At 43.7% G+C, this 25859-nt stretch overlaps 1 protein-coding gene across 1 annotated transcript in view; it reads right to left on the bottom strand.

Moving 5' to 3' along the window:
- Positions 1-25859, bottom strand: part of DNAH9 (dynein axonemal heavy chain 9) — a 298998-nt gene that overhangs the window by 251104 nt on the left and 22035 nt on the right. Inside the window, exons 7-14 of the mRNA XM_059997406.1 lie at positions 20204-20371; positions 18423-18539; positions 15687-15837; positions 12841-12955; positions 8707-8775; positions 6831-6957; positions 3738-3993; positions 2800-3041 (exon numbers count right to left, since the gene is read on the bottom strand). Of these exons, the coding sequence (XP_059853389.1) occupies positions 2800-3041; positions 3738-3993; positions 6831-6957; positions 8707-8775; positions 12841-12955; positions 15687-15837; positions 18423-18539; positions 20204-20371 (1245 nt within the window). The remainder of the gene's footprint in view (positions 1-2799; positions 3042-3737; positions 3994-6830; positions 6958-8706; positions 8776-12840; positions 12956-15686; positions 15838-18422; positions 18540-20203; positions 20372-25859) is intronic.

Raw genomic sequence — 25859 nt, 5'->3', positions numbered from 1 at the left:
CCAAGAGAGAAAATAATCACTAAGAACAGACTCAGAAAATAGCTGCCACACCAATCCTGGAATGCCTACTCCTTCGACTTATGTGACACAAAAATAAACTTCCTTCACATTAAAAAAAGGACTCAGAAAATAAAATAGATGTTGGAATTATTAGACAAGAATGTTGTAATTTGATTAACCACCACCACCACCCCCCAATTTGGTGAAAAACAGATTTAAAACCTCACAAACTCCAAGCAGGCTGAATATAAAGAAAACTTATTTAGGCACATCGTAGTTGAATGGAAAAAAATACAAAGAACTTATTTGAAAAGAATCTATTAAAAGGAGCCTGAGAAAAAAGGGGAACAAAGATACACAGTACACTGGCTTCTCATCAGAAACCTTAGAGGGTAGAAGACAATGAAATGACTTCTGAAAGGAAAATAGAACTGTCTACACTGAATTTTATATTCTGTGAAACTCTTCTTCAAAAACAAAGGTGAAATAAGGACATTTTCAGATAAACAAAAACTGAGAGACCATGTTATCAGCAGACCTAAACTGCAAGACATACTAGAGGAAGCTCTTCTGGCTGAAGAGAAATGACCATAGATGGTAACTTAGTTCTACAAAAAGGAAAAACAAATCTGGAAATGGTGACTATGTGGGTAAATACAAAACTCTATAAATATTTTCCCCAAAGCTTTTAAAACAAAAAATTATAATACTCTGTTGTGGGGTATATTATACACACACACCAACACACACACGCACACACACCAACACTACAAAAGATTCCTGGGCGGTTTGAATTGTTGCTAGGTTCCTATATTTCATGGGAAAACTCTAAGTAGATTGTGATTAGTTCAAGAGACCTACTAAAACTTAGAACAACCACTGCAAGTGTGATGCAACAAGGTAAAGGCTGAAATGCCAGTTGAGAGATGAAAATACAATACTAGAAAATATACAATTAATAACAAGAAGGTGGGAAAGGAAGAGCAGAGGAACAAAAAAGAGATGAAGCCAATGGAAAACAAATAGCAAAACAGTGGTGCTAAATCCAACCATATCAATGATTACATTAAGTGTAATGACCTAAAAATTTCAACTAACAGGCAAAGTTGTTAGATGTAGAAAAGTAAGTTTCTACTATATGCTGTCTATAAGAGAAGAAATTTGAATCCAAAGAAGCAAATAGGTTGGATGTGAAAGGGTGGAAAAAGATGGACAATGCATAAAGTAGGAATAGTGAATCTGGAAGAAAGGCAATAGAATTATCAGAAAAAAAGACTTCAAGACAAGGGAGTATTATTAGAAATAAAAATAATTTCATAGTGATAAAATGGCCAATTCATCAGGAAGTTACAGTAATTATAAATGTGTTTGCATCTACTAACAGAGCTTCAAATACCTGATGAAAAATCTGAAAGAACTAAAGGATAAAACAGACAAATCCAAAATCATAGGTGGAGATTTTAACATTCTAAGCTTCAGTAACTGGTAGAACAAATAGACAAAAAAACTGCGAAATCATATAGATGATCTGAACAATACTATCAACCACTTTGAACTAATTGATATTTTATAGAACGACACACCCAACAATGGAAGAATAAACATTGTCAATTGCACAAGGAACATCCAATAACATAGACCACATTCTACATCACAGAACAAGATTTGATGAATTCTAAACAAATGAAATCTTACAGAATATTTTCTCTGCCCATAATGGAATTAAACTAGATAACAATTTCATTAAGCTATCCAGAGACGACCTAAATATGTGGAAATTAAACAACATACTTCTAAACGACCAATGAGTTGAAGAACAAATCGCAAGAGAAAAATAATTAAAACTGAATGATAATGAAAATGAGGCAGATCAAATTTGTGATTGCAACTGAAGCACTGCTAAGAGGGAAATTTATATCATCAAATGCTTGCATTAGAAAGGAAGAAAGGCTTGAAATCAATACTCTTAAGTTTCAACCCTTATAGGCTAGACAAAAAGGAGAAGCAAACTAACCCCAAATTAACTAGAAAGAAAGAAATGATAAAGAACAGAAATTAATAAGCTAGAAAACAGATAAAGAAAATTTAAAAGGTCAAAAGTACAACATTTTATTGTGTTTCAACCCACAGAAAACCCAAAGATAACAACTGTGATTCATTACTGACTCTGTGCATGAGATCAACCCAGGAGAACTACCCCATGGCTACTTCAGTAGGGCTGGAGCTGGTGGCCATTTATAGCTCTTTTCCCTCATCCAGCCTTGGATGATGAGACACAAGGTTTGCCCTGATCACAAAGCAGGGCAGAGCCTTCCTGCATGAAGGGTAGCACTCTGCATTTTTCCTTCTCTTTACCCAGTGCATCAGCGACACCACAGTCATCTTGCATATCTCCAGGCTCTGCAGAGCTAGGTTATGAGGATGATGCTATGAGGGTCACACTAGGTTGTGTGGACGAGTTCGGGGTGGTTAGTGCAGTGGATAAATTAGGATTCTGTCCTTGGCATCTCCTTCTACCCCCTAGGGGTTTGGTGCGGGATGTTAAGTCGTGTGACGACTAAGTGGTGTCACTATTAAGATTGTATTAACTTTGACACACTGATACCAGAATGAGACTTGACATACTCCCCATCCATTACTTTTAGCTCTTTTGCTATCAGTTTTAACTTCTATCCCTGACTGCAGAAGACACAGCATCTACTGATTGTTCTAATTTCCAAATCACTTCTAGCACCCAAACACACTTCATGATGCTTTCCCTGTACTGGTGGTATGTGTGTCTGAGAGGCTGGTTATTACCTGCACAAGGGCATGAATCTTAAAGCCAGATTCTTTGATAAGACTGTAATATTCTTCCATTCGATCACGCTGATCATCCATGGAGAGAAGGCATTCCTTTTTCCCATCTTTTCTCTTAAATATTGGCGACGCCCATGTTTTCATGATGTTTTGAATCTCTTCCACGTTGTCTTTCGTTTTCTGAACTCTTTGTTCAAGATCATGAATACTATTGGTGATCTGAATGACATAATCCCAAATGCCTGTTCCCCAAAAGAGATAGAATTAATTGAAATAGCTTACAGTGGTAGAGCGAAAGGTCTCGTTGCTATGAAACACAGGGATTTAATACCTGTGGGTTTTATAAGACTTTTCTGCACAGGTTAGTTTGTAATCATCAGAGCCTTTTCCTTCCTAGTTGCAACAAAAAGCCACCCCTTACCATGACCCTGGTTATGGCCTTGGTTATGAGCTCTTTGAAGGTAGGGGTCACATCCCCTGTATTTCATATTCTCCTCACAGTCCTGCACATGGTGCCCTGTACATGTTAATCAGTCAATGAAAGTTTATTGAATTGCGCTGGAGGATACAAGAAAAGTAAATGCATAGTTCCCTCATTTAAGATGTTTATGGTCCAGTTAAGAAAAGTAAGTAACAATGATAATGTAGTAAAAATCCTCCTCCATGGAGTGCCCAGTATATGCTGGAGACTGTGGGAGAGTTCATGAAAATTCCCCAGAGCGTGGCAGCAAAGCTGTCTAAACCTCCCAGGCACACAGAGGAGGCGGAAGAGGGACGCCGTTCCTCATTGTCTTCTCTATGTCGGGCGCATATCTGAGAGGACAGACTCGTGCTTCAAACCCAGATCAGATTAACTGGGGAATGAAGTGAGGTTCTACCAACTTTATTAGAATCTTGACTTCCAACCTTTCCCCAGACCCCAGGTGGTCTCCTGTTACCTTCTGTTTTCCAGCTCAGAGTCTCCTCTGCAGCTCTCAGGCAGAGATCGATATTTTGCAGCTCTTCCTGCACTAATGGAAATTCCACCTCTAGCAGAGTTTTCATAACCTTGTTGTACCAATTTGCCATCAACTCCAATTTAGCCACAAGCTGCCGATAGAATTCCCTGGAGGAGAACATAGCTGCTGCTGTCTCAGGGATGTGCGTCATCTGCTGGGATTGAAGATAACTCATTTCTTTCAGCACGGAAATCAGCTGGAGAAAAGAATCGACATAAGTGGCTGTAGTTCGGTGGCAGCGAATAGCAGCCGTATCGATCAGGACTGGGAAACCCCAGGGGCCCAAGGGCCTTCTGGGTCCTTTCTCAACTTCTGCTCCTACTGGTTCCTTAAATCTTCTCTGAGAAGGAAAAGACAACTGGGCTCCCAACTCTCCTTCCAGTGGCTCTGGGCCAGCTCTTCGTTCCTGCCCAGATAACCCTACTCAGGGTTAAGACAAATGCTAATCCTTTAGCAGGGAAATGACCTTAGCCTCCGAGTTTATATTGAAATAAGCGCAAGATAGATATTAAAAATTTAAATGTAAAAAATGAAAACAAAAAATGAAAAAAATGTGGACGATTTATATAATATTGAAGTAGAGAAGACCATTCCAAATGTACAACCAGAAAATAAAAGATAAAATTTATATGCATAAAATATCATACACATAATAAAATGCCACACTTCAACAGATAAAAATACTTGCAACAGATTTCTTAATATCTGACAGATATTTCACAAATAGTCTGACAAATTCATAGGAAAAGAGAGCACTTTCACTCAAAAGTGGGCAACGGATATGAACAAGCAATTCACAGGAGAAGAAAGATAAATGTCCAATGAACACATGAAAAACTTTCTACCTTACTAGTGGTCAAATAAATGCAAATTAAAACAACATTGAGATATTACATATTTTTTGGTTCAACAGGTTAGAAGTGATTTGAAGAAATGAATGATATCTTGCTGGCAGGAGAATGCCTGAGTTACATCTTTCTGAAGAGCAAATTGATAAAATATGCTAAAACTCTCAAAATGTGAGCACCCTTTAGCCCAGCAATCCCCTTTCTAGGCATTTATCCCAAAGAAATACAGTGCAGTAATAACTAAAGATGCTCATTGTAGCATTATTTATAACATATTTTATCCAAATATAAGATGCCATTAATGGTAAGATTCAGTAGTATTTTATGTCAGAAATTTTATGTCAGTAGTATTTTATATCAGTAGTATTTTATGTCAGATTCAGAAATATTTTAGTATTTCACCTAAGGAAGAAAAAAATGTGGTTTATTTAACTATAAACACATGCTATTTTCAGAGATATTAAGATATAAAAAACCCGTGTGTGTCCTAGAATCAATGAAATACAGATTGATAAAACTAGAAAATATTTAAATGTCCAACAATAGAAAATTTTAAATAATTTAAATAAATTATTTATTATACAACAAATTACTACATATATATATATATATATATATATATATATATATATATATATATATATATGTTTTTAACCCATACAATTCTTATCCTGGTCAAATCTTTGATCATGTTCCTCTAGAAAGACAGATGTGTTACTGTTCATTCTTCATAGCGTAGCTGTTGCCACTTTGCTTGAGGTTGGAAGCCAAGGGATATTCGTAGCCCTTCTCTGACTTGTTGTGTTTGTAGCCGTCTCCCCCTGACTCACATTATAATTTAGGTATGTATCTCCCTCCACTTTTCTTTTCTCACCCCTTTCCTCTTCCTCCTTTCCCTTCTATCACCTACAAACACCTGTAAAGCACCCACCATGTGCTGCACATGGAAGCAGACAGAGACCTTGTCTTCGGAGCATATAGACGAGGGCCCATCTGCAATACTGTCTTACACCAAGGACTTAATTACTACAATTATACCATCTGGACTGCAGCCTAGTTGGTAATCCAGGTACTCAACTCTTTGGGCATTTAATATTCAATACTGCTCAAAGCGAATGCTGATAAAATTACTCCAAGGATTTAATGAGTTCAACCTCAGACTCGTCTTGCCAAAGTGAAGAAACGAACCCTCCAACTCCCTTTGTTGACTTTTATTCTAGGGGGAATTGATGTTCTACTTAAACTGGAATTATCTCAAAAGAAACCAATATTCTGTCAGCTTAGCTTTCACCTCTTTCTACACTACATTCCTATGGAAGATGCCATCAAGACAGAACTTTAGGAGACAGAAAGGAGACTGCCTTTAGCTTGGTGTGGCCAATACCTTTCTTCAATTTTTAAGCTGAATGATGTACATCCTGATGTGGGCTTGCTTTTGGTTATAGTTTTCTCCAGCATTAAGCTTTCCATGGCTGCTACAGCCCACTGGTTTTCTACCCTTTCTATTTAAAGCAGGGTTTCTCAACCTCAGAACCATTGACAGTTTGGGACAAAAAACTCTTTGCTGTGGGGTGCTGTCCTGTTCATTGTAGGAAGTTTGTATCTACTTACACCATGTGCTACTGGCACCCCCTTCACGTTTGACAACCAAAAATGTCTCCATTTTGGGGACAAAATTGCCTTGGTTGAGAACCAATAATCTAGTCTCATTTCCAAAGCTACTCCTTGGAGATTTATCATATGCTACCTAATGAAACTAGACTTTTGCATGTTGAGATTCTGGCTTCTAACTAGCTTGTGGGCTCTTGGAAGTCAGGAACCAGGTTACACTTGGTTGGCCCTCTAGCATCTAGTCAACAGCCTTCACCCGCAGTGTGTATTCAAGGTAGGCCCGGTTGACTATGGTACCAAACGGTATCACTATGGTACCAAGTGATATTTTGCAATATCTTCTGTTGTGCAAAATCAAAGCAAATATACTGGCTGACCCTGGAGAAAAATGTGAACAGTGGACAACTTAAGAAAACACTACACCCTAAGATTTATCCCAAAAAAGAAATCCAGGGTACAAGTTCTTTTGAGCAGCTTTTGCATATTCTTATAGAAAGACTTTTTGCCTTTGAAATCAGCAGAGTCAAATGAAACTCTTCAGAAACCAAGAGGAAGTTACTGTCTTTGGACTTACCTGTGGGCTAAAGTTGACAGTGATCTGCTTTGTCTCTGGATCACGTTTCAGAAGTGGCCGGGAAAGGTTGTACTGCGACTTCTCTGATACTGTTTGACACCAGTCCTCGTAGAGTCTTGTCTCATACCTGTGAGGATCAGAGATGACGGTCACCTCATGAGCACCCTCCCAGCTCCCCAATGCCTGGCAATGATTAACTGAAGATACATCTCTCTATATAGATATATATAACATAAATGACATAGCTATATATGTATATATATAACATCTCTATAGCTACCTATCTATCTAATCCAACCATCCATCTATCTATCTATCTTTAATACATATATCTCAGGAACTGAAGATGCTATTAGTGAAATACCTGAATACATTCTTAAGTCAGAGTCACTGACTCAGCCGGGCAAGTCAGCTCCTGCAGGTAACCCCTCATTTCCTAAAGGTGGCAAAGCTTAAATCAGAGGAGAGCAGAAAGAGAGACTCCATGCGATCTTCTGGGAGGATAAGGGAAGTGGTGATTAGTCCTAGTAAATGTTGGAAGAATTTATTGGGTAAGATTTGTTCTCACGCTAATCTTCACGTGGCTCACGGACATTCACTGTTCAGTCATTACACATTGATGTGTTGGGCTTGGGAGATAAAACGATGAATAAACATCCCATGGTAAACGCAGCTAGTGGTGCAACCACGGGTCAACAGAGGATGCAGCAAGTACAATCCCAGGCAGATGTACTGGGCATTAGGCTTTGAATGGCAGAGGTAGGTGGGTGGGTGGGGGTGATGAGGAGGATGCCAGGGAGGGTCTCACGGAGGAGGGGCTGAAGCGATGCTTGACTGAGTCTCAGGATGAGCAGCAGCTGGGCAGTGAGGGGGAGTGAGTGTTCCGGGCAGGAGCAGCAGTGTGGACGAAGGTTGAGGCAGGGAGCAGCAGATGGTGCGCTGGGGAGAGTGAGTAGACATTGCACCTGAGGGAGGAGAGGGCAAGGGCCCAGGCATCAGGGAGCACGTTTTGGGTCACGGTAAAAAGGAGCTGGTGGGAGACACTGAGAGGCCTCCCCGACAGGGGATGTGAGGAAAGGGGATTTGGTGACAGTGTGGGCGCTGAGGGGCACAGGTCCAGAGCAGAGAGGCTCTTAGGAAGCCACTGCAGCAGTTCAGGCCCGAGAGGCTCTGGTCTCTGGTTAAATGTGGGTGGTGGGTGCAGAGAGGAGGGGACAGATTTGAAGCTCATATTTGGGAAGTCGAAAGGGTAGAACTTGGGTGACCTGGCAGGTGGAGGTGCTGCCAGCTAAGATGTCTCCACAATGCTAAGTGTGATCATAACTATAATTATAATCATAATGTGTACGGTGCTCCTCTTCTGAATCAGGAGAAGATTACAAGGCAAGACACAGACTGTGTCTGGACCCTGCTCCCCCAAAAGACTGACTGCAGCTTTAAAGAAGGAACAACTATGAACCCATGTAAAATCTTCGTTCTTATGCTTTCTCTGTCAAAGGATGCAGGAAGTATTTTTTAAACTTATTGTCTCTTTGTGCGGCACCAACTGTCAATTTCTGCTTAGCGAGTAGCTGCTGAGATTTTCCATGACACTGATCTCGGGGTGCCATGAGGAGCGCCCCACTTCTAGCTCTGCCGAGTTCACGTTCCCAACAAACCTGCACTGGAAAAGTGCTCATTTCCAGACTAGAGCTGCATTCCCCGGAGACCTGCTGTTTGCAACCCTGAAGCACTGTACTCACAGATATTGTGGTTATAACATAAAACACAGAGCGACACTTCACTGCCACAGAGAAATGTGCACAAACTCAGAATTGCAGAGGGCATGGTGGGGGCTCTGCATTTGCAGAACGATCTAGTCCCGGAAACTACTTACTTTCCCAACAATGAGAGCATTTCTTCATATTTTTGTATCATGCGCTTTCCTTCAGCAGATTCCATGCAACTACCCATACAAAAGAGAGGAAAAAAATGACATCGAATTAGAAGAAGTGAAAATAATGATCTGAGTAACAAACTGCAGCTTATAAAGAGGAGGCTGAATAGCTTCCTGGGCAAGTTTCCAAAGGCCCCTAAATGAGCCTGCACTCTTCTTCCTGAACATCTGCCACCGGCCACTAGAGGGCATCTGCACTTTCCCAAATGCAGTCAGCGCCCAGGTGACAGGAGGACAGCCTCTCCCTGCCAGGGCTCCGCCAACCCCCTCACCCTGGCTGAGCCAGTCTTGCGCGTGTAAAATGAAGTCCTTCAAAAACCAGGAGGGAAATTGAGACATGCAAGAAAAATTCTAGGTGTTGCAGTTTTCTGTATTCAAGAACAAAACTGTATGTAACGTTATACATTATAACAAAAACTATATAACATATATGTGTATATATGTATATAACAGTGCATATATAAAATAGCTATATATATATATATATATATATACATCCCACACACATATACAAACATTGTCATATACGTAACAATATGTATGTATATATTCCCCTTCTCTGAGATCCATCTAGGGCACGTGATGAGAAATATTCTGCCTCATTACTCATTGCCACATTTATGTGAGGTTCCCTCCCACCTCTTATGTCCCCAAACTTGAGCACACAAAACGCACATACATGCACACACACACATGCACACACTTGTATGCTCACATGCGCAGACACACGCTCGGAGGCTTCCCTGGGTCCACTGAGGACCACGGAGGCATCGTTGCCCACACCTGCTCCCCGGTTTTGACACTTCTTTACAGCACAAAATGAAGAGTCCAGCTCCTGGGAAAGTTGGTGAAGTATCTGTAATTTTCAGAAACCTTCACACTAACTGTGTTGGAGGATCTTGTTTGTTCTGCTAGCAAAACGAGGCAGCTTATTGCAAAGATTCTTTAAAATCCATTTGCTCTTTAAATCTTCACAGGCTCCCCCGAGCTTCGAGCTTTGATTTAAGCCCTCACACCTGCAGAGAAAGCACTGGATTTCCTGGAGTTTTTCCCAGTCGCTCGGTCCCCTTTCCTCGTGAAGGAGCAGAGGTGTCTGCAGGACAGCGAGGACAAGCCCTGACCCCAGATCTCAGTTTCTATCTGGAAAAGAACGAGGCTAGAGGAGAGAGTGGCTTCTGCACCTCGGCCCCTGGGACTTGCCTGGGAGGCTTGAGAAGTCACAGGAATAAGTGCATCAAACTCCCTGCAGGTTCTACTTCACTTCATGGCGAGGAATCAAAACCATTTCACTAACCAATTCATAAATATATTACAGAGTATACACAAGAATGTGAATTCATTTTTAGAACAAACGGGAACTTCCATGGGAACTGTGGAGGACGTGGTGGGGTGCCATTCAGACACCCTCTCGGGACCACCCCCCATCCCCAATCTCCCCCACCAGGAAGGCTGATGAAGTGTAGCTGCCTCCCTCTTTGAGAACAGCCTCTGCCAAACAGACAGAGCTGCCTCCTCACCCAGGGTCAAGCCCCTCCCTGCCCCACAGCCCACTTCCACCGACCAGCTGACGTGGGGTACAAAGGCCAGGCAACCCTAAAGGGTCAGACTTCCCCATCGGATGAGCTGAAGCCTACTTGCAACTGTGCTGCAGCTCAGCTTCTCCTCTGCCCGATCCCTCCCCCCTCCCTCACAGGCGCGGGTCCCAAGAGCATCCCTGTAAATTCCTGCAGGCTGCCTCAGCTCTGCTCCAGGGAGCTGGACCAGGACAGCTCCCGCAGGCCACATTCCTAGCAGCAGCCCTGCCACCCTCCCCGCCCATTCTCATATCTTCTCCCTCCCTCCCTGGGAGGCATGTTTGAGAAGATGGGGTCTCAGCTGGACTCCGGGCCAAGCTTCCTATGGCTGGGGCGGGAGGGGTCCCCTGGCAGAGTTCTGGGTGAGGACCCCTGAGACCCAGATGCCTGTTCCAGTTCTGTCCTTGCTATCTTTGGACTCCAGGCAGGTCACCTCATTTCTATCTGCCTCAGTCTCTTCACCTGCACAACGAAGAGCTCGCTCAGACAGAGCAGACACTGCAGACGGATCTCCCACTGGGCAGGTCTGACTCACGGGCACGTTTGTTTGATTTGTACGGAGTTTGAGGAAAAGAGGAATACTTGCTCGTTTTAAAGTAAATCTAGATTTTCGGCTTCTCTCCAACAGTAGGGAGATTTCTCACATTGAGCCATTCTTCCTCTTGGCAACACGGGGTGATGTGGTGGAGGTTCCCTTCAGACCACAACCTGGCTATCTTTCATTGTCTTTCTGGCCTTTGAAAGTGGTTAGTCTTTTTTAAAAAAAATGTTTCCAGTTTTATTGAGAAGTAATTGACGTACAGCACTGTGTAAATTTAAGATGTAGAACATGACTTGACTTACATATACTGTAAAATGATCACAATGCGTTTAGTTAACATCCATCATCTCATATAGATACAAGAAAAAATGAAAAAAATGTTTCTTTTTTCTTGTGATGAGAACTTTTAGGATCTACTCACTTAACAACCTTTATATATACCATGCAGCCGTGCTAACTACAGCCATCGTGGTACTTGACATCCTCAGTATTTATCTTTTAACTGGAAGTTGGTAAAGTTTGACCTTCATCCATTTCCCCCACCCTCCTCCTCAAACCTCACCCCCCATAACCAGATAACCACAAATCTGATCTCTTTTACTATGAGTTTGGCTTTATTTCTTATTTCCAGATTCCAGATATAAGTGAGACCATATAGTATTTGTCTTTCTCTTTCTGCCTTATTTCACTTAGCATAATGCCCTCAAGGTCCATCCATGTTGCAAATGGCAGGATTTCCTTCTTTTTTATGGCTGAATAATATTCCATTACATATGTGATATATATATCTCACATCTTCATCCATTCATCCATCAATGGACGCTTAGGTTGTTTCCATGTCTTGGCCACTGTAAATAATGCTGCTCTGAACATGTTGTGTTTGCCAAAGCCAGGTGTTTTCAACAAGATGGAGTCTTTAGAAAGAGGGGTCAGAGAAAGCCTGCCTTTCCCCAGGCAGCATCCTCAACAAGGTATTGCAACAGCTCTTCTCTCGCTCTAGCAGCCCAGATGCCTCTAACTAGCTTGGCTTCCAGACTCAGCTGTGAGGCAGGCCAATAGTTTCCAAACCTGGTCACCGTTGGATCATGGGGAGAGTGTGCCAAGGAAGCAGATCCCAGGCACCACCCTGCCCTGAGATCTGGATTTAGTAGGTGGGGGGTGAGGGCTGGTAATCTGCACCATTAGCAAGCACCTGGGGTTTCTAATACATGAGGCCCTCACACCACATTTCAGGAAATGCTGGGCTTCATTATTCTCCAGCAGCCTTGGTAGTAAAGAGCCGTCGTGTCAGAGGAGATGTGTGGAGGAATCCAAAGAGCTTGAAAACCCTGACTCATTTTTCCCTGGAAACAAGGACTCTGCTGGAGCAAAAGGAGCCAGCCTGTGTCCAGTAAGCCTCACCTGACACCAAGGGACCCACTCTTCAATCCAAATGTATCAATCTCGTTAATGCTTGGCCAGTAGTACCTGGTTGCTATGAACTGAATGTCTGTGTCCTCCCCAAATCCATATGTTGAAGCCTAAGGTGGTGCCTTGGGAGGTGATTAGGTCATGAGGGTGGAGTACTCATGAATGGGATGAGTGCCCGTATAAAAGAGACCCCAGACGGCTGCTGAGTCCCTCCTGCTGCATCTGAGGACACAGTGGGAAGACAGCCAGCTGTGAGTCAGGAAGCAGGTCCTCTTCAACAGACACCAAATCTGCCAGCACCTTGACCTTGGACTTCCCAGCCTCCAGAACTGTGAGAGAGAGATTTCTGATATTCTTAAGTCACACTGTCTATAGTATTCTGTTACGGCAGCCTGAATGGACTAAGATACTGGCTGATTGCTGGAAATGGAAAGAAAAGAAGATGATTTTTGTGCCTCAAGTAACTGAGTTGCGTTGCCACAATACTTGAAATCCAGAGCGGGAGCAGAAGCCTGAAACAAACCTGCCTTTCAGCAACGAGGTACTCACGGGTGTGTCATGCGTCTGAAGTTGTCGAAGGGACCCTGGATGCGCTGCCTCAGCTCCTGCGCCCAGCGGAGCCTCCCAGCCACAGCAGGCATGTTCTTATGCACAGAGGAGAAGCCTGGGGACAGGGCACAGCAGACTGAAGCGAGGCTCCAGGCCTGAGCCCCACTCTACTCACGAACACTCCCCCACCTCCCACCACTTACTGCACTTTTTGCCTCATCCACCTCCACTTGCTAAAGTCACCCTGGGCTTACACTGAGATGGAAATTCCTGGGACATCACCGAGTTCTGCTAAGGAGGAAGGAAGAGTGCCCTTGGGAAGAACGCTAAACAGCAACAGAGGACAGCCATTCCCAGCCCAGCTCTGCCACTCACTGGCTTTCTGACTGCACACCTGTGACTTTCAATCCAGCTGCACATCAGCATCACCTGGGACTCTTCTAGAAACACTGAGGCCTGGGCCCCATCCAAGCCATTCTGATTTGATTGGTCTGCGTGGGGCCTTGTCATCAGTATTTTTAGAAATCACTCAGGATAATTCTAATTGTACAGTCAGGGTTAAGACACACTGCCTTGGAACATATGTATATATATATAACTGATTCACTTTGTTATAAAGCAGAAACTAACACACAATTGTAAAGCAATTATACTCCAATAAAGATGTTTTAAAAAAAAAAGACACACTGCCTTAAACAGACAACTTAATCTCTCAGGCACTTAGGTTTTTCATATATAAAATGGGGATAATATCTTCCTCACTTAACTTCCAGGGTTTCTGTGAGAATTCAGTAAGATTATGTATGAGACAGGCCATGTGGATTACGAAGCCCTTGACCAGGGTTAGCACAGCCTGGATATTCTCACTTCAGTCCATTCAGTGGGTTTGTTTGCTTATAATCAGTTGTCAAAATTAACAATTGTAAGATTTCATTAAAAAAAAAACTCAGTTTCCAGCTTCTCTGATAAAACTGGGAAATCTGGCAACCATCAGCCCCCGTTCTAACTAACTGTAGGAGCTGAATATTGGTCTTGTCCTTTAGTTGACCATGGACCCCACCACTCCCTGATGCCTTACACTCAGCCCAGGTCCAACACTGTCATTTTCTACTTGGCTTCCATGGTAGGCAAAATTCTAAGATGACACCCAATGACCCTCACCCTTGCATGAGTCTCTCCTCTTTAAGTATAGGCGGAAACCGAATGTGATGAGATAGCACTCCTGTGATGACGTTACTTTATATGGCAAATGGGAGATGACCCTGGGTGGGCCTGACTTAATCAGGTGAGGCCTTGAACAGAAGAGTTTTCTCTGGTTATTGGCAGAAGGGGAAGTCAGGGATCTGAAGCATGAGAAGGATTCAACATGCCATTACTGGCTCGAAGATGGGGCGGCTATGTGGTTAGGGACAGGAGGGCTTCTAATCTCTGAGAGCAGGCCCTGGCTGACAGCCAACAAAGACACAGAGACCTCAGTCCTGCAGTCACAAGGAACTGGATTCTACCAACAAAAATTAGCTGGGAAGTAGATTTTCCCCCCAGAGACCCCAGAAGAGAACTTGGCCCAGTTGACTGATTTCAGCCTTGAGATTCTGAGTGAAGAACGCAGGCACACCAAACTGGGCTGCAGACCTACACAACTGTGAGCTCAAAGATGGATGCTGTTTTAATCCACTAAGGTTGTGATAATTTGTTATGCACAACAGAAATTCAATATGCATCTGAAGGTGTTTGAGTTTTCAAACTCTGCATCCCACTGTGAGAAGTCAGGAGGATGGTCCCTCATAAAGCTGAGGCCAACAGATTTTTCTGGGATGACTTCCTAAGTGGAAGCCATTCTTAATGACCTCACTGTGAAACCTGTTTATAGAAATAGTGGTCCTGTTATGCCATTACTTAAAAACTTTTGAAAATTTCCTGTTGCCTTTATGATGAATTCCAGATTCCCTAACAGGGCACTCAGAGCACTTCATGATCTGGCTCCAAACTCCATGGCTGACCTGATCTCCCTCTATATACCTTGTTTGGCTCAGGCAGGTCCAACTGGTCACCTTCCACACCATTTCCTGCCTTTGCATCCAAGACCATTGCCTCTTCTCCCTGGCTGTCCATCTCCCCATCTTTCAGGGTCAAGCTCAAGGCCACCATCTCCATAAACTCTTCCTCCCACCTCCCAGCCCAATTCATCTTGTTTTGCTACAGTTCTTTATAACTCTGTTCATGCCAATCGCGTTCCTTGAAGAACCACCTGTTAGGATTAATTATTCTCTCCCTTATCCTGACCTGCCTCTGCATGCGGTGCCCACAAATTTACCTTGCATATAGCAAGGCCTCAAGAAACATTTGCAAAGCTGAACTGAACTTGTGTTTGACTTTCAAATAGACAAGACAGGTCATCTAAGAATTACAGTAACCTCAGTGTGTTACTGCCCTTTGTCAGGCTCCTGCTGGTTCCTCCTTCCAAAAGCATGGTTGATAAGGCATTGGAAGGGATAAGAACCTTTTCTCAGGCATGTACAAATCTACTGTGGAATTGAGGTATGTTAAAGATTAATCAGTGTGGCGACATTGATTGAGGGTCAACTCACACATTATGCTGAGGTCTAAACTGACGCGAGGCAGTGGTCAGGACTTCACTGCTCTGGGTCAGTCTGCCAATCCTGCCCTAGACACAGGGAAATGCACAGTTCAGTGAACTCTTCAATCACCCAAGTCTAGAATTTCAAGCAAGAAGGTTGTGCTCTTGGAGAATGCCCTGGATTCGCAGCAGACGTGTAACAAATACAGAAGAGTGGCACCCTTTCTGGTAACAGACGTCCCCCATTCAAATGTGACAACAAGCTTACCATGCTCCACCTCCTCCTGGACATGCTGACTGTAGATCATTCTCACGGCATCCAGGTCCTCGCTGAACATGCGGATGAGCACCAGGTATTTATCAGATGTGTCCTGTGCTACCAGTGGTCTCTCCAGGAGGTTTCCTGCTATGTCTAACAGCTACAGAGGCAGAAAAGAAGGGAAAAAGTCACAGATTCAACTTTTCCAAGGTTACATTCATCTTGTATCCTGGTTTTTCCTTAATATGTCTGTCCACAAATGTAAGAGGGTCAAAAAACCGTTACTGTGCAACTGGATGGATAATTATGAATCGGCAGAATATTCATAGTTTGTCCCTCTGGTCTTTGTTTCTGAAGGAGGGATTCCTGTGTGTTGAATGACATACCAGACCCTGCCGTGTTGTAAGAACCTGGGTAGAGGGTGAAACAAAGAGAAAATGAAAGATGTCAGAAAGGGTAAGCTGATGTACATCATAAAGACCTATTGCAGATATGGAGGGTGATGACGGAGAAGAAAAATGAAGCTAATAGGCTGGGTGTTGGGGAGAATCGGGAGGGCTAAAATTTGAGAGTGGGGACCAAGAAAAGAGTTTCAGGGAGCAGTTGCCCCCAGAAGGCAGTGATTGCAAGGATACTTTGCAGATGTTTCTTGTGCATCACAACTGCCCTAACCCCTTGGTGGGAGCAGCGGGATCAGAATGTGAAATGCTTTTAATCACCTCCTGGTTGCTGGACTGTGTTTCTCTGATTCTCATGCTACCCTGAGACAAGGTCATGGAAGACTCCAGTTATATTTAGGATATAACAATACATGACTTCTAGGACCACCCAGTCTTCCAACCCAAAATCACCAAGATCTCTGGAGACAGCAGGAAGTAGCTCTCCCTCCATGGAGCCACAAGAGAGCAGGTCTCCACCAAGTTCTGGCTCACACATCTTGCTGAGAGGTACAGAGGTGTGGGCTGAGGGACCTCTGCAGCCAGCCCACACCCTCGGACTCAGGTTCTCTGACCTGGACATACCCCTTCTGGCCATGTCCATGAGGCACACCTAGTGGTTGAATGGTCTTACAGCAGTAACAGGGGTATCTGGACTCAGGGGTCCCTACTTCCCCAGCCTGAAAAGGCACTTCTTTGCACGAAATTATATACATTGGAAGCTTTTGTTTTGGCTGAAGGAGGAGGGAAGGGCTTTGATTTCTTGTTGGTGGGATGACCAAAAAGAGAAAACCAAGGAGGCAGAAGGGACCGAATGGTTATGGTTTTCCTACAAGGTTGCACAGACTGGGTGGGTAGCCTTGTTGAGAAGAGGTGTTGGAGCCCAAAGAAGAAGAGTCTGCTCCGTGAGAGCCCTTTGAGACTCCGGGTATGAGCAGTGTTGCTTCAGGACTTGGTAGCAAAGGGTGTGCAAAGTTGGAAAGGTCTCTCGCTGCTTCTGCTCAGAACCCTCCTCCACCACAAAATGCAAAGATTGGGGTGTTTGGAACCCAGACAGATATGCCCTTGGCATAAATGTAGATGCTGTCATGGTGGGGATCATCAGAAGAGCAATAGTAAGACCCCCGAAAGCACCTTCCTGGGCAGATGACATTTTTAAGGGAGACTGTAGACAAGTAGCAACGACACCATGATGTCAAAGACAGAGCAACTTCAGAGTATATGTGAGACACCTGAAGACGCCTTGAAATCCATGGTGCACAGGGATTTATGGGAGGGATAGGGCTGGACATCCTCACGGCAGAAATGGGGTTCCAGCTTCACCAGTTATGAGTGGTAACATCCCAATTAGCCATGACAGTTAATGGCGAAAGGGATTATTTTATAGACACATATAAGCCCTTCTCTTGGAATTAAATACTTGGAGAGAGAAATTCTAAAACTCTTCCTGAGTTACAGAGTAGTAGGTATTTATTAAAGAATACATATGTATATTCTTGAATGAGTTAAATATATATATGCCCAGTGTTCTAGAACAGCATGGTTTCACACATCCTGGGTTTAAGCCTCTTCTGCAATTGTCCCACAAATCACCCAGTCTACGTTTGGACATGTTCAGTTCCTGGAAACTTACCTACATCTCAAGGAAGTTTATTCCATCTTTAAATAGCATTAACAGAAACCTCTTTCCTCTACTTGGCTAAACTCTGCCTCCTTGTAACCTGATGAGTCCTGTTTCTAAACCTTCAGGCTCTACAGAATAAGTGTTGTCTCAGTTTATGGAAGGTCTGTTCTGTTCCACTAAGTCTTCAGGTCTCACAACCCAGATCTCTCATTTCTGTAGACGTTTACCTACTCATCGTCCTAAACCTCCCCCTCCTGCGCATTTGCGTACCATCTGATCTAGGCAGCACAGGGCTAGGGCCGGTGTCTTCTTACTCCAGTTACTTGTGCTTGAGTGGTTTGCTCCAGCCTGAACCAACCTGACGGCAGCGGTTAAACAGCCGCGGTGTTGCAGAGCCATGGATTTAGGATGGTGACCACAGCAGGCTTCTTCACTTTCAATGGGTACTCTACTAAGGCCCAAAGAAAGCATTCCAGAAGAAACTCACTTACAAAGCATTTTTACATCATCCTGTTTGCAGAAAAGCATTAGCTGTCAACTTGAGAAGCCCAGTTCTGCACACTCCCTTGCCCTGCGACACCCACAATACTGCTCTAACAGGAACAATTCCTCTCTGCAGGAACAAAACAGTTGAAAGAGGGCGGGGAGAATAAAGCATGGGGGTGGCTCCCCTACTTTACAAACCTTGAAGGCGTGCTCCAAACCAGGGGCATCATCAAAGGCCTGAATAAAGACAGTCCCCAGTCTCCGGTCAAGGTCTTCTACTCTCTGATTAAACTCAGAGACAACATTTTCAAATTCCTGAAGAGACATCACGTAGATGTAAGGAAACATGATATTCTGAAGGCCCATTCTGCTGTGCTCTTTACTATGAACATGTGTACTCAAATCGGTTATGCCACGGACTTATTTTAACTTTCCACAGTTCACCATGGCGTGCCTTAGTGTTTATCCATGTAGATAGCTACCCTATTACTGCAGCATTTTTTGCCTAGACACTCTAGGCAAAATGGTGCAGAGAGCTGGATGTGAGGTTGCTACGCTGTCCCTCCTGTCTGGGCCCCACCTTCCAGACCCTGAAGCCCCTTCTCTCACCCGCCACCTCAGGCCACTCCAAAAGCCGCCTCAGCAATGGGGCTATTCCATCATTACCCCCTACTTCCCTTCCCCCCACCAAGTGAAAATCCTATTTTTTTCAGTGTAAGCAAACTGATCTGGCCATTAGGAGGAAAGTAAGCTAATTAAACTAGTATACACTATTTCTTCTAACTACACTTTAATTGCTTAAGACAGAGGCTAGCTATTGTTCCTAAGGTTGCCAAATTCAGCAAATAAAAATACAAGACACCCAGTTAGATATAATTTCAGATCAATAGTGAATTTTTTTATAAGCATGTCCCAATTATTGTATTTTATCTGGCAACCCAAAGTGTGCCCTTTCTTCGAATGTAGCAATTTTCAGAGAAACTTTGTTAACTCAAATCTCTAATTTGTGGAATGGTTATTTCTTATTATTGCCTTACAGTAGCTATGCATATTTTTATGAAAAGACAAAGAAAAGTAGGAAAAGGTAGTAGTATTTTTCTACTTCCCAAACCCAACCATATTAGCATTGTAATATGTTTCCCTGTGCATAGGATTTTGTTTTGCTTTGTTTTATCACACAGTAGCAAACATATGGTATATATCTTGCTTTGTACTCCAACTCTTTCTTTTTTACTTTAGACTAATGGAATTTTTAGAAAGTGACATTTCCTGGGTTTGGCCAATTAAGATCTCCCTAGACATTGGAAGATGCTCAGAGCAGATTCTTGCTGAATTTCTCTCTCCTTTTCCCTCAAATACTCTCAAAATTCCTTCTCCAGCAATTCAGCCATTCCCTTCTCAGGGAACTCCATTCCCTACTTCTGTACTGACTCTTTTGCTTCTTTGTTTCCTGCAGGCTTGGACTCACAGGTCTCAGCTCTCCTGAGCTACAGGTTAGATATGGGCCCCTGTGTCCTGATCCTGGAAGATGCAGCTCTAGCCCTTTCCTCATCCTAAGTATTTCCTTGGGAACCAGGGTCTGAATGGAAAATTAGGCTACTGCGTCACTCACCCCTCCCCAGACCACTAATGAAATTCTGCCCAAGTGTGCCTGGCCTTCACCTAGCGGTCACTGCTCAAAGCTTAAAGCTTTGGGAGCTGCAGGGCAGCCACAGCCTCCACCATCATCCCATCCCCACCTCAGCATCTCTGAAACCCTGCATATCATCTGCTTGGAGAAGTCAGCAGTTGGAAGAGGCCCTCCCCTGATCTTTCTCCTGACACAAAGAATAATTAAGAGTGGTCTCTGCTGATAAAACCATGGGGACCACAGAGCCAAAGAAAATGCACAGGGAAAATGCAAGTAAATACCCAGACCCTACAGGCTACAGCCATCTGAGAAAGAGACAAACTTGCAAGTTAGCTCTTCCAAGCTCTACCATGCTTTGAGGGTCCAAGCAGTCATAGGAAGACTCTGAGAAGACCCTGTACATCTCTTGAAACTCGTTGTACATCCGCTGGGCCTGCTGGTTCAGGGCACTCCCTCTGATGCCACTAAACTCAAGCTTTCCCAATTTGTGGAAATCCAAAGTTGTCTTCAGAAGATCCTATAAAGACAATTTGCAATAGAGTTAAAATAATAATGATGATGATAACAACATCAGATGACACTCAAATTAGTATGGGAAGGGCTGGAAATTATATGGGGGTGGGTGACTGCTTAGGAAAATGTGAAGCCTGATTAGTTTTGTAACCTTATTATTAGATCGGGTTGGTATAAATAACTCTTGGTGAGACTTGATAACGAAGAGAAAATTCCGATAAATAAAATTAACATACACACACAAATCAAATTTATGCTTCAGCCTCTTTCCGTGTTCTCTAATAAATAAAATATAATAATAACATTATCTACATGGCTGGTGGCTTTATACCTATTTAAAAAATTAATTTCAAATGAACCATGTTATGTGGTTCTAGAATGACAGGTATTTTGGAGGATATTGACAGGAAAGTGGATCCTCCAAACAGTCCGGAGGACAAGCTCAGAGGTGGCACCAACATTCTCACCAATGACTTCTGCTAAGAAAAGACATCTGCGGGGCGCCCTTGCCGGGCGTACATGCTGCGGTAGACCCTGTGGCCAGCTGGGTGGTGGTGGGCGAGGACAGCTCTGTGTTGGGACAGTAATAGTGAGAGTGAATCAAGTCAATGCGGGCTTAGGATGTAGGCCAGTGCCGGGCACACAGTAAATAGGCAGCGAGTGTGCATTACTGTCACTGTTGATGTGGCAGTGGCCCAGCTGTGCTCAGGATTAAGTGATAGGTGACAATACAACCTAGAGCCCTGGGGAGGACAGAACCCTGCCCGAGTCTATCGAAGATGCTTCACCTCTGATAGGATGGAAGCCTTCAGGACACGTCTAATGTGACAGACTGTACTTACCTCTCATTAGAACCCATCGAAAATCACAAAACCTCCAAACCAAGACATTCTCCCTGTTACCCCTTCCAATCTGTGTGCTTACCTCTTCAACAGGAAAGAGGGAAATTAAGGTACCTTTGTGTCATTTTGGCAAACATGTGGTGTGGACCCCTGGGAGCCGGCTCTCTATCCAGAGGAGGTTTGAAAGTAAAGAAAAGGGAACACTGACATGAGGCTGGAAACCCAGCAGGCCCTGGCACCATTTCAGGGAATTCCCACTGCCACTGGCCACTGCTATGGGCTGACCCATTAGGCTAGCAGAGGGCTGCCTATCTCCTTCCTGTCGCTGGGACACCAAGTCCAGCAGCAGAGACAGAGACACTGGGAAGTGCTGAGAAGTGGCTGACTTCCCCCGTGTTGCCAGGTGGGTGCCCATCCATGCAGCCTTGGGCAGCCATCTAAGAACGCTTTTTGCTCAGCTGTGTTCAGGCATGGCTGTGAGCAGGTGGCTGAAGTGGGAGAGGAGAGGAGGAGGAAGAACCAGCCAAGGGAAGGAAGACATACACCCAAACCAGGAGATCTTGCCAACGCTGGGGAAATGGGTCAGTCTTTATTTAAACACACGTTCAACTTTGAAAACAGCAGTCAATTTGATTTAAATGAAATAGACTTAAATAGTAATTCAAGTCATTCAAAAAGTGCTTAGTTGCTGTCAGTGTGATAGGAGAAACATATTTGTGCAGTGCAATGTCACCTGGGTCCCCATTTTTCATAATTCTGTGGATGTCAATTTTTAGGAAATACCCTCTAACCATTTTATTTATTTTTTAACATCTTTATTGAAGTATAATTGCTTTATAATGTTGTGTTAGTTTCTGCTGTATAACAAAGTGAACCACCTATATGTATACATATATCCCCATATCCCCTCCCTTCTAACCATTGTAAAATTAAGGCAGATGCATCTCGATGCATTTGATTACATCGGAAAACTAGATGATGATTTCATTATACTATTTTATTTCTCAAGAATTCTTGAAGCATGGTCCTGGGTGGTCACTGCAAGGTGTTTTATCTCCAGTCTAACAGGCAAATCATAGGTATTAGAAGAATTCTTACATAATCATTCTATTTTTGGAGAAACTCTGGTCACCCAAAACAATGGATATTTACTTTGCTTTACTTAACAAACACACGATAGGCAATACATTTATTTAGGGTTCAACTCCAGGTCTTAAAGCTTTCCTTACCCTGCCCCCAATAAAAAGAACCTCCCACCCCACTTTTCTCCTGCACTCTCTATGCCCTTCCCCTGCGTAAGCTTTCTTTAGAACTCTTATAATACTCTGGCATTATAATACACTATTTGGGATTATATTACATTATTTTCTATCCATCTTTCTCAGTAGGTTGTAAACACCCCAGAGGTGTATTTTCAGTCCCTGGAAGACTCCCAGATGCTGAAGAAATATTTACTGAATGAATGAAGATGTGATCTTTGACCTTTGACTTAGCGACAGCACCTCCAGGAGAAGGTGACAGGGTGGTAGAGATTCTAGGAACATTGGACTCAGAGCAATTGGAGAAAATAAGGAGAATTAGACAAGAGCAGAGAATTAGAAAGCAAGGCCAAACTGTGTCTTTAAATGTTTGAAGGGCTTTGGTCAAATGCAAGGCAGAACCTTGCATGGTCCTGCTCTGAGGGCAAAACTAAGGCAAATGAGTAAATGGGACCCAGGAGATTTGGTGTCAAGTTGTAGGCTGAACTTATAAAATTTCTTATACTTGACCATTCTGACCTACAAGAAATAGCAATTTCATGTGGTTCCACTCCATAAAACAGAACCATCTCATGCCTGAAAGGCCCAACCATAGACTGGGCTGCTAAGAGAGGTGGTGAGCTCTCCATCTCTGGGTGGATTTTAGAAGTTTGACATTACGGAGGTATTGTGAAGATTAGTGCATCAGGTGGGAAGTTGTCTTACCACCGTAGTAACAGATTTATAGTAATCACGGCGACTGTATCTTTGATTCTTAAAATATTTAAATGTAAGCTTTTTTCTTGTTTATTTAGAAGTCCTCACGAAAAAAAGGCCATTAAACCAATAAGAGGTTTAAATTATATTTTTAAAATATCCATTTTTAACCGTCATCGTTGTAGACACACGAAATTCATTACGCTATATACAGGCTGAAAATGGCAAGTTCAGTGGTAGGAGAGAGGGCATCGTGGAAAGAGTGTAGGATACGGCACAGATCCCTGGGTTCACACAGCCCTGGTCTGCCATTAACCAGCTGTGAGACTTAAAGCAAGACATTTGATTTTTCTAAGCTTCCTTTTCCTAACCTGCAAATAGGTTAGAGTTACAGCGGAAGTGCCTTTGTACAACTTCAATAAACGGTAGGTGCAGTAATTAATCTTCATTACCCTGGTGTCATTAGATCAGGTTGGTGGCCGAGAGATGTATAATAGCTAACACACAGACGCTCCTTTTAGAGACGGAAGCTACATAGAGCATGGGGTCCCAGGCAGCTGGCTGGACTGGCCAGCTACTATTCTAACGAAAAACTGTGCAGCCTTTACTAGGGTGGTGAGGGTGGGTTCCATCTGTGCCGTGACCCCACAAACAGCAAGCCTCTTCTCGGGAGAGGCCGCACATCTTAAAAGAAATACCTTCAGAATTCATTAAGGGTGAGCACAAAGCAGACATTCATAGATGAAAATCTCAAAGGTCATTGGGAAACAGTTTTCTTCACCTTCTGATGGAGGCCGACCTCATGCGGCTAATGTCCTACGTGACCGAGGGCTCAGGCCCGGCTAAAACGGAAGCGGCCCAATTAGGCCAAAATAAAAAGAGGCAGCGAAAGGGCTGGAGACTGAGGAAAGAGCAAAGGAAAAGCGCTGTAGATTCGGTCAGTTTATTACGTATCTGCCCGCTAATCACCGCGCATGAAGCCTCAGCAGGAAATCATCTTGTCTCCAAGTGAATCACAGCTTTACAGCAATTTGGCAATGAAAGAAATGGGGGTTCTCTCCAAGCTGCTTACTTACTACATTGTTTGAGGGAAGAGACTTCGGGGAGAAACATAAACAGGGCACCTGCAGAATCTGCAATATTATGACACAAAAATGAACTCTCTGTGTGTGATGTGTCCATGTGTCGTATGCGGTGTTGTGTGCAGTGTATGTATGTCCGTGTGTGTAGTGTGTGACTGCGTCTGTGTATGCACAATATGTGTGGTATGTGTGAGTGTGGTGCATGTGTGTGTAGTGTTGCGTGCATATGTGCAGTGTATGTGTGTGTGTGTAATGTGTATGTGTAGCCTTGCGTGCATATGTGCAGTGTGTATGTGTAGTGTTGTGTGCATATGTGCAGTGTATGTATGAGTGTGGTGTATAATGTGTGTATGTACGTGTAGCGCTGTGTGCGTCTCTGTGAGTCTGGTGTGTATAATGTGTGTGTGTTTAATGTGTGTGTGTGAGTGCATGCGCACTGAAGCATGGAGCAGGAAGGCTGGGTGAGGGTAGGAATCAAGAGGCAGCTGAAGACTCTCTTCCCCTTTGATTTTTGACTGTTGCTTCAAATTGCAAAGATTTTATATACTTTTGGGATTTCCCTAGTAAGGCCCTTTCATGGAATAGGAATTATAATTTTACCCAAATGACTTATTCAGAAAAAAAGACCTAGAAATCATGCGGTAAAAATAGTGTGTGCAAAATCAGGATAGAGTGTGTCAGGACAGAAGAAAACCACAAAACCAGTGTGGGACCCTCAAAAGGGAGGGAGGAGGGAGGGAGGGAGGGAGGGGAAGAGACCTTTAGAATCGCTGGGAGACGGCTGAGTTTGGTGGAAAGACAATACTTGGAACCCTGTTCCCCTGGGTACTGGGTACCAATCCCAGGTAAACCTCGCTGAGCCTGTGACTTTGGGCAAGTTCATTTATGTGTCAAACTTAATGGTGCTCATTTGTTAAAATAAAGGTTCTTATATCCAGCTCTTACGAAGGTTTTAAGGCTGCAGTTCTGACACGAGACAGGCTATTGAAAGTTGTTAGTTCTTTCTTGGTCTATCCTTCCTTTCCCTCCCAAGGGCTGGCATGCTAAGAGATGAGCTGCGTCATGGGGATGGAGAGGAGCAGGAAGAGGAGGAGGAGGAGGATCGCGGTTTGCAGCGAAGGCAATTACTCCGCGCCGCTGCAGACAGACCTGCAGGCGGACAGCACCTCCGGCCAAGCAGGCCCTGCCCCCACCTTCACTTAGCAGGTGCCCAGAGGGGAAGCATCAATCGGCACAATAAAACTTTCTTGTTTCAAAGAGCAAGAGCAAAAGAGCAAAAGGAAAAAAGCCACACAAATCAGAGGGAAAAAAATGAGAGAGAGCGATGAAGATTAAAAACCAGCCCTAAACAACTTAACCCTGGACACGAGCAGGCAGAGAGGGAAACGCACTGATGTCATTTTATTAACATCTCGGGGGCCACAAAGTGTACAGAACGGCAAGATGTATAAGGCCGGGTTCATGCTAATTCTTGCTGGAGAGAAGTAGATTAATCTCATTTCAAACAGGCATCCATCACAGAGATACACAGAATGTTAACTAAAGGGCAACATGAAATATGCCTGGAGCAGATCGATAAGTCTGTGTCCTACTGCACTGAGCTGAGGGGGGAA

This window comes from Delphinus delphis, chromosome 19, assembly GCF_949987515.2.
Source record: "Delphinus delphis chromosome 19, mDelDel1.2, whole genome shotgun sequence".
Lineage (NCBI taxonomy): Eukaryota > Metazoa > Chordata > Mammalia > Artiodactyla > Delphinidae > Delphinus > Delphinus delphis.
Note: the sequence above shows the minus strand (reverse complement) of the source record. Positions and strands in the feature narration are given on the sequence as shown.